The following is a 10000-nucleotide window of genomic DNA, read 5'->3' as shown; positions in this document are numbered from 1 at the left end:
AATCAATAAATTAAAATAACCATCGCTCGTCAAGATTCTTGAATCTGAGGCATCTGATCTATGAAGAGAAATAAAAATACTTCTTTGATATCTCAAGTTAATTTTTTTTATTTGACATGTTTAAATTCAATCGATTCGCATTAGATGTGAAAAAAAATATATTTAAAGATGGCCAAATTGAAAAATGTATTTTGTCTGTTTTTGGCAGTGTTGTCTATCTACTCGTTTATCAATTGGTTACAAGTTGAACGGTGAAGAATTTATCTTCCATTATCAACACTAATGTCTTCACACCCTGGTCAATCCTTAGTAAGTGAAATAGTGCTGTAATTCGCTTTCTTATCGCTTTTCACGACAGCTATGTGGAATGTATGCACCCTGGTCTTTGTTGGCAATGCCATTAAATTGTCATCATCTGAAACGGTGCTGAGAAATAAGAGAAAGAACTCTGTGAATATTTTATCACGTAATATGGTGGACGATAGGCGGTAGGAGTTGTTAGAGAATAAATCATAATGTAGATTATGGTCAATATGCAGGTGGTGGTGGTTGTGGTAGTTGGTGGTGCTAGTCGAAGCCGTTATGACATTGGTGGTGGCGGTGGTCGTAGTATTAGTGTTAGTAGAAGTAGCAGCAGCAGCAGCAGCAGCAGCAGAAGTAGTAGTAGTAGTAGTAGTAGTAGTAGTAGTAGTAGTAGTAGTAGTAGTAGTAGTAGTAGTAGTAGCAGTAGTAGTAGTAGTAGAAGTAGTAGTAGTAGTAGTAGTAGTAGTAGTAGTAGTAGTAGTAGTAGTAGTAGTAGTAGTAGTTGTAGTAGTAGTAGTAGTAGTAGTAGTGGTGGTAGTAGTAGTAGTGGTAGTGGTAGTATTATTATTATGCGGCTATGTGGTCTAGTGGTATGACACTCGCTTTCGGATCGGAAGGTCCTGGGTTCGAGCCTCGCGCTCGGCGCATAGTTGAGTCCTTGGAAAATAAATAAATAAATAAATAATTGTATGAAAAAACTGAACAAACAAATAACTAACTAAATAAATAGATGAATAAAACCCAAATAATATTTTTAAAAAAGGATATACGGATCTCGTCAGTCTGGCAACATAGTCAAGAGCTGTTGGATATGATCAGTCAGCGTTTCAAATAAAAACGAAACAAAAAAAAAAACAAACAAAAAACAACAACAACAAAACAACAACAAAAAAGAGCAAAAAAAACAAAAAAAAAACAAACAAACAAAAAAACAAACAAACAAAAAAAAAAAAAAACCCAACAAAAACAAACAAACAAACAAAGAAAATTATCAAAATAAAACAACCCCCACCCCCCATCCCGAAAACAAAACAAAACAAACGAAACAACCGTGGACGCAAACCTCTTCAGTTTAGCAAATCACTTCAACAACACTACCCCACTCTGCTAAAGTGTGATTGATGACCTGGTTTTATCCAATGCCTGATATTGTAAGAGAGTAGCAACTTGTGCTCTATGAAATAAAAACACGCTTCCGTATGGTTTGCTCAGAGAATGGCGTAAATGGAAATTTTGAAAATATACAGATTTACCCATTTAATCAATAACTGATATTAATAAACAAAAAATGTACATAAAAGCTTCCAAAAAAAAAAAAAAGAACAAAATACCAAACACGGAACGTTTCGGGCTCAAACCCCTTCTTCAGCCGACAACAAAAACAATACAAACATAAATAAATTACTCTCAAAACCAGATAGACGTGCTAAACATTTCTTTGCCGTCAACCTGGTTTAAATGGTAATGTAATTATGTCTTCAGTGTTTTTTTTCTTGTCGGCTGAAGAAGGGGTTTGAGGTCAAAGCGTTCCGTGTTTGGTATTTTGTTCTTGTTTTTTTTTTAAAGCTGTTATATCCGTATTCGTTTATTACTTTTAACCAGTCCAAAGCCTCTAGTAGCTTAGTATTACTGATTATTGATATTGAACTGTATGTTTTGGGACAGCGTGGCTCAGCGGTACGGTCTTTGCTTCGTACCCAAAAGGTGCCGAGTTGGATCACCCACCGCTGCGTTGTGTGGCCTTGAGCAAGTCACCTCGCCCTAGCTCACTTTGCGGCGCTGCTCTGAGGCTGACGTCTGTGTTATTCCAGTCTTCCCTTGGAATAGATCCTAAAAGACAAATTTCCCCCATGGGGATGAATAAAGGGAATTTTATTATTATTTTATTTTAATTTTTTATTTCTTCCTTTACAGATATTTCATTCTGATAGAAACTCGTTGAATTTACACTAATAGTGTGTCACTGTTTGACCTTGACCCTTGTATATCAACATGACGAAATCTGACGAAAAAAAATCCTTCAGCATCGATGCTCTCCTTTCAACTAAAACATCTTCCCGTGAGTCTGGTCCAACACCACAACGACGAACATCACCACCACCACCACTACCGTCATCATCATCATCATCATCATCAACAACATCAGCATCATCATCGTCATCATTATCATTATCATCCTCAACACTTTCCCAAGAAAAACCGAGATTTCCAACAAAAGATGAACAAGATCGTACAGTATCTCAATCTACCGCTGATTTCTGTAACAATAATGTGGAAAAAACTTCATATCATGGCCACAAAGAAACGGCCGATTTTCGGAGACTTAAAACTACTCACGAGAGCACCAATGATTTGTCACCGATAGACAATAATAGTGAAAATAGTCCAAATAATAGGCCAACAAATAGTAAATATGTTCATTTATATCGTGCAAATAGCTGTGATAAAACAACCGCAATCGACACCGAGTTTCCCCACGGTAACAACTTATCAGCTACAAAAAGGCAATCAACTTCCCCGAAGAATCCAGAAAACCAATTTCTCCACACGCAATACAACAATCAGTGTCAAAATCCAAACTCAAAACACAGCCATGGACAATCTTTTCTTCTCTCGCCGACTTCCACTACATCCAAATCATCATCGCAATCTTCACCGTCTTCATCGTCACCGTTATCACCGCCGCTCGGACATCGAGAAAACGAGCCGTCTCCGTTTGATACTCCAAAATCACTTTCCCTTCAATCCCTCAACACACTTCATCAACATCCACAACATCATCAGCAACACCTTCAACAAATCCAACACAAACTCCACCCAAGACTTCGGCTATCTCTAGCACAAGCAATGAACAACAAAGACATTCTACACCACCACCATCACCAGCAACAGCAACAACAACAGCAGCAACAACAACATATTTTACTGCAACATCAACAAAGACACTATCATCAGCAACTTCAAGCTCACAACGCATTGCTGTTACAGCAAGAATTAAGCAATCGTAGCGAAGAAAATATCATAAACGAAACCCGATCTCAAAACCTGGTAAACGACAGTAACAAAAGACCAATGATTTCAAGTCTAGATCACAGCAGAACCCGACACAGCCCTCAACCAATCGTCTTCAATGACCATCGCAATCCTCCCTCCCCGAGGTCTCCGAGGTCTCGAAGATCTTCTTCCAGCTCACCTCGAAGCAAAAGTCCAGATTCTCCTTCAGGCGCCATCCCAAGACGAGGATCCATCTCTGGAATTTCCGGTGGTTCAGGAGTGCCCAGTGGCGGCGCGTCGACACCTCCCAGAGGGCAATCACCACCCATTAATTCCAATAGCAGCGCGGGATTTGTACCTCGGCCGGGGATGTTGTCCTTACATCAACATCATAATATGGTACAAGCTGTAGGACACTTGGGATTTCAGGTTAGTGGGTGAGAAATAATGTGATACCGACTGTCTCAATTTGGTGTTATGTCGTGATAAACTAGAAGATGAAAAGTGAGTTTAAAGTTAAAATTACTGGATTTAGGTCATACACTTAGATTTAATTTTACATTTATTATCCTCAAAAAAAAGGCCATGACTAGGTCATGCCTTGCACTTCACAGTAACAAGTGTGATAAATGATTTTTTAAAAAAAAGTAGTAAATACTAAAAATCTAAGTAACACACACACACACGCAAGGATGCATAAACACACACTCACATAAGGAAAATATGTGTCATACAATGATAAAGGCTTATAATAGATTTGTGTTAACTTATAGTGTTTTTATTTTGATCAAAAATGTTGTTTGATTCCTTAAACAGACCTGCTTTGTACGACGAAAAATTCGTAGATTTACGACACTTCGACTCAAATTTCAAAACTCCATGAACATATCTAAATCATTAAAACATATTAAAAACAAAATTTGATGCCAGATTGAATTATTATAAGGATTTTGGAGTGATATCTAATCATTGTGAGGGCAAATTATCAATTTGTAAAGTTCACTACGACGACTACAACGTTTATCTTCTAAAATTTTAGATTTTCAAATAGGCGGATGTGCATTAAATGATTGATTTATTATGACTAAGAAGTCAAAAACAAAATCATTAAAAACCATCAAATAAACGAATGTTTGTAATTACATCAATCTCTATCCGAGGTGCTCTATAATCTCCTCTTAACCTCACCTGCCCCCTTCCCCCCTTTCCACCACCAACCAACATCCCATCCATATAGGGTCCTTTTTCAAACCACGGGCTGTATGGCTATCCAGGAGGTCAAGGGTCAATAGCAGGTTCCGGGGGTCACCCACAGCTGGGGTCAGTCCTTTCCGGAAGTGCATTTCATCATCCGGCGGAACAAGCCATTAAGCTGGCCCAGCTTCAGGTGAGTGTCGGCCTCTTTAACCCTCTCCTTACCAATTACCTCTTAACCCTCTCCTTACCAATTACCTCTTAACCATCTCCTTACCAATTACAGGAAAATCGTCACATTCGTTACGATGCAACCAACAACTTTCTCATCTGATTATTCTTGTTCCTCAAAAAAACTTTGATTCAAATTTGTTTATTATAGCCATAAAAACTTGACACTGTGTAGTAGAGCTCATTTTATTGAACAATATTATGCATAGAATGTATCATCTGTTTGAGTAAGAAAACTATTTTTGGGTCTGGTGGATGTGAAGTTTTGGGGAAAATTCTGAAACTGGCCGGTATGGAGAGAGTTAAAAGCTCCAGTTCTGTATACTAGATTGATGAATAAAGCATACATAGATATGAATAAATATGAAAATGAATTAATAATATCAAGTGGGAAAGGAACAAATAATAGAATTAAAAGGCCAAATCCTAAGTCTTCAATCTATGGCCTACATTTTCTTACTCCTCGCATCTTTAAAAAATACACAAAAACAACCCCCTGCCCCCCCCCCCCCCAATTCTCCCAACCTCCCCCCTGTACAAACAAACAAACAAGCAAAGTACAAAACAAAATTAAAAACAACAAAAACAACTATAATTTAAAACATTTTTGTCCTTAGTTGCAATATTCCATTTCTGTGATACAAGTCTCCTTAGGTACCCTTCCATAAAAAAAAAATAAAATTAGGCCCATGGAGCCGGATTTTATCCCGGTTTCTATAGCGTGAAACGGACAATAGCATTGCTTGCTTCCCTTTGGATATGACGCTAGTCTCAGAGCCAAACCCTCTAGCTACCCAATCACTGCTGGATAGTCGGGGGGGGGGGGGGGGGGGGAGATGAGAAAAGAAACCCTCGAACTGCATCCGGGATCGATCTTGGTCCCTTTGCGTGTGAAGTGAGTGCTCTACCAACTGGCCTATCGAGAACCCCACTTTCCTTCCATTACCATCCCAAAAACATCTCTGTGGGTCTTCATGACAATCAATTCATGGCCTATAATTATCTTACTGTTGCTTCCCCCCCCCCCCCCCCCTTATTATAATATATATATTCTTGTCAAACTGCATACGTTTCAAATAATTTTGTTATTCGTCTCTAAATATCTATAACCGACTAGAGATCGTGGTTCTCTTGTATATTATATATCAATATGTTCTATTTGACAGGGTATAAACTATGCTGAATGGTTGGCAAGGACGGGGATGTATGTATCCAGGATGGTGGATTATCCTCATGGATGTGAGTAGGGATGGATTGTCTGTGTTGTTGTAGTCGTTGTCCTTTTACTCATGTTACTTCTTCTCATCCACCCCCTTCTTCTCTTTCTCTTCCTTTTCTCCTCCTCCTCCTCCTCCTCCTCCTCCTCCTTCTTCTTCTTCTTCTTTTTCTTCTTCATCATCACATCATCATCATCATCATCATCATCATCATCATCATCATCATCATCATCATCATCATCATCATCATCATCATCATGATCATCTTCTTCTTCTTCTTCTTCTTCTTCTTCTTCTTCTTCTTCTTCTTCTTCTTCTTCTTCTTCTCCTACTTTTAAAAAAAATGAGCTTTTATATAGCGCAATATCCACTAAACGTGCTTAAAGCGCTTTACAGGGGGTCCCAGGCCAACAGCAACATTTAACATCTAGAACGGAACATGACGCTTGTTAAGCGATATTACCATTTTTTAATTTACAATTTATAGAAAGAACGAAGTTGACGTCACTCTAGTCTTTGTTATTGTTATTTGCCATCCGCGCGCGCGTTTTTGAGTAATTCTCACTAAACGGTATTAATCAGACTATAAACGTTCAAGATCACACATAGTTTTGTGTGTTGGTCCGTCATATTTCCGGATGGCAATGCTTTGAGCTTCTTAGCCAAGCGCATACCATCTATATACCCTCTCGTGTGATTTACATTTAATTTATACATTTTGTGGTCAGGTAAATTTCTAAGCAAATGACCAAACAATGGATGATAACAGTGGAAGTGATTACGGCGAGATAGGATGGGTGTGTTGTGAGATTTATTCTACTTTACTTATCGCTAGCCCAAATTAAATCCCCTGATTTCTGTCATAAAACTGTTTGTATTTATATCATTTCTTGCGGCTATGTGGTCTAGTGGTATGACACTCGCTTTCGGATCGGAGGGTCCTGGGTCCTGGCTTGTAAAGCGCTGTGAGCACGTTTAGTGGATATTGCGCTATATAAAAGCTATTTTTAAACAGAAGTGATAGGGTGTGTTGTGAAATTTACTCTACTTTACTTATCGTTAGGCCAAATTTAATCCCGTGATTTCTGATATAAAACGGTATTTATATCATGTCGTGCGGTTATGATGTGGTTTAGTGGTATGACTCTCGCTTTCGGATCGGAAGGTCCTGGGTTCGAGCCTCGCTCGGCGCATAGTTGAGTCCTTGGAAAAGACTCTTTACTCACATTCTCTCACTGTAAAATGAGTACCTGGCCGTTAACAGCGTTGTCTCTGTCCGAAAAAATTGTAACATCGCCAGATATAAGGCGTTATGTCTCGTCCTACATGTTAAGTGTTGCTTTATGGCAGGTAGCGCTTGTAAAGGGCTATGAGCACGTTTAGTTGATATTGCGCTATATAAAAGCTCTTTAAAAAAAAAGAAGTGATTACAGCAAAATAGGGGTTGTTGTGATATTTATTCTATTTTACTTATCGTTAGCCCAAATTAAATCCCGTGATTTCTCATAAAACTGTTTGTATTTTTATCTATATCATGTCGTGGATATTATAATTATGAAATTGATGGAATTGGTTAAGTACTGATATTGTTACGTTTTTCGCAAGAGTTTGTTGCGTGCACGCGCATACATGTGAGAGAAAGAGAGTTAGACACACACACACACATACACACAGAGTGAGAGATAGATAGGTAGATAGATGTATAGAAAGACAGACAGACAGACAGGCAGACATATAGATAGATAGATAGATAGATAGATAGATAGATAGATAGATAGATAGATAGATAGATAGATAGATAGATAGATAGATAGATAGATAGATAGATAGATAGATAGATAGACATATAGATAAATTAATATTTCAATTATAATTATAATCAACTTCTACAATATTGTTTCAAGCATTGGCTCTCATCAGAATGCTCGAAACAATATTGTAGAAGTTGATCATAATTAGGTATATACTTGAAATATTTTATAAATAGCTCCTTTTATCAAAAAGTTGAGCACCATTATTTTATAGTTTTTGTATTTATAATTTAGATATATAGATAGATCGATAAATAGATGGATAGATAGATACATACACAGATATATAGATGGGCAGGTAGAGAGAAAGAGAAAGAAAGAAAGAGAGAAAGAAAGAAAGAAAGAAAGACACACACACACAGAGAAAGAAAGAGAGAGAGAGAGAGAGAGAGAGAGAGAGAGAAAGAGAGAGAGAGAGGTAGAGAGATAGAGAGAGATAGAGAGATAGAGAGAGACAGAATTAATGACAGAGATGATATTGGATGGGGTTTGTGACGCCAGGAAACATTAGAAAACAATTTATTATTATTATTCTTGTTCCTCTCTACACCACACACAAACCAGCCCCAACAAATTATTTGGGACACCCCGTCTAATCTCTGTTAGCCTCTCGTGTCTACTCGTAATCCCTAAACAAACTATTTGACACGAACAGACACCTCCGTCTTAATCTTGGATCAATTTGATTGGTTGATACGATCAACCAATTGTTGCTAAACCTGATCAATATAATTTTAGATTTTTTTCTAAACTAAAGACTTAAGTTTTCACATTACGAAAGTGGTTTTGGTTTTGGGACTGTTTACCGAATATCAGCTTGTAATTTACACGATAACGTAAGGTATATTCATCATCCATCGTGGCTTGTATTCTTGAGCACGTTGCCGGTCAGCTGTCTCCAGGAATCACGATCCTCTGCTGCTGTGGGCATAAAATCTGTGTTGCTTTTTAAATCACATTTGGCCATTCTTAGGTTATTTAGATATGTTATTCTTTGTCTTCCTCTAGCTTCTTTCCTTCGGTTTATTAGGTATATTATGCAGGCGTAAAATAGAGAAAGTCACTCACCACATAAATTATACGTAAATGCGTTATGTCACTTGCCATTTATATCAACTTTCTAATAGCGTTTGGAATATGGCTTTGCTCTGTCACGATCACATATATCTTATCTTATTCAGCATCAACTATGAGTTGGTTTAATAATTTGATATTTTCTTTTCTGTTTCCCATTCTGTAAAGGGAGCGTCATTCGACACCCGAGTTTCGGGTGTATTTTGTCACAGGATAATTCGGCACCCGAGTTTCGGGTGTATTTTGTCACAGAATAATTCGACACCCGAGTTTCGGGTGTATTTTGTCACAGGATAATTCGACACCCGAGTTTCGGGTGTATTTTGTCTCAGGATAGTTCGACACCCGAGTTTTGGGCGTATTTTGTCACATCACAGGATAATTCGACACCCGAATTTGGGGTGGGGGTGGTCAGCAAAGAATTTGGCATCCCAAGCAGGGTAAAAAAATTTTTGGAAAAAAAAATGTTGTTTTCTTGTCGTCGAGGGGGGGGGGGGGGGGGTCGTTGGCAAAAATTCTACAATTGTTCGTCTTTGCAAACACACAAACCATTAACTGCAAGACCATATCTCTCTCTCTCTCTCTCTCTCTCTCTCTCTCTCTCTCTCACTCTCTCTCTCTCTCTTGATTTCTTTCTTTCTATCACACACACATACATACGCTCCCTCTAAGACCTAAGTGACGTAGATGACTTAAACAGCAAAGGGTATACAATTACAGATACTGTGCGACAAACTCGCGACACATAATGTCGTGCGTTCAGCGAAAAAGGTTAAATACTCATATAATCCAGCAGCCGAATTAACGCACAAGACGATGTGTAACCTTGAACGTTTCTAGTCTGATTGATAGAAATTAGTGAGAGTTAATCAGAAAAAACGGCTAGTTATAAACAAAGGGCTATGTGACGTCATTTCCTTCCTTCTATTTGCAACATCTCATAATAATAGATGATCTAAAGTTTTATATGTAGAAATGGTATAATATATCTATCAATCTAGATAATATTGTGCCTGGCTAAGAAGTTCACAACATTGCATCCGGAAGTATAACGAACCAACACACAAAACGATGTGTAACCTTGAACGAACAATGACTTTCGTCTTCCAATGTCTTGATCCTTTCAAGGAACTCATCGCTTGAAGCGAATTTTGCTCCCTCAAATATTGAATTCGA

At 38.0% G+C, this 10000-nt stretch overlaps 1 protein-coding gene across 1 annotated transcript in view; it reads left to right on the top strand.

Annotated features, from left to right (window-relative positions):
* Positions 1-10000, top strand: part of LOC144957855 (uncharacterized) — a 28582-nt gene that overhangs the window by 7277 nt on the left and 11305 nt on the right. The window contains exons 3-5 of the mRNA XM_078889326.1: positions 2218-3726; positions 4535-4684; positions 5889-5961. Of these exons, the coding sequence (XP_078745452.1) occupies positions 2296-3726; positions 4535-4684; positions 5889-5961 (1654 nt within the window). The 5' untranslated portion in view covers positions 2218-2295. The remainder of the gene's footprint in view (positions 1-2217; positions 3727-4534; positions 4685-5888; positions 5962-10000) is intronic.

Source organism: Berghia stephanieae, chromosome 12 (genome assembly GCF_034508935.2).
Source record: "Berghia stephanieae isolate SIO BIC M18660-M18661 chromosome 12, UCSD_Bste_1.3, whole genome shotgun sequence".
NCBI classification, from domain to species: Eukaryota; Metazoa; Mollusca; class Gastropoda; order Nudibranchia; family Aeolidiidae; genus Berghia; species Berghia stephanieae.
The sequence above is the reverse complement of the archived record's forward strand: the minus strand, read 5'-3'. Positions and strand labels throughout refer to the sequence as shown.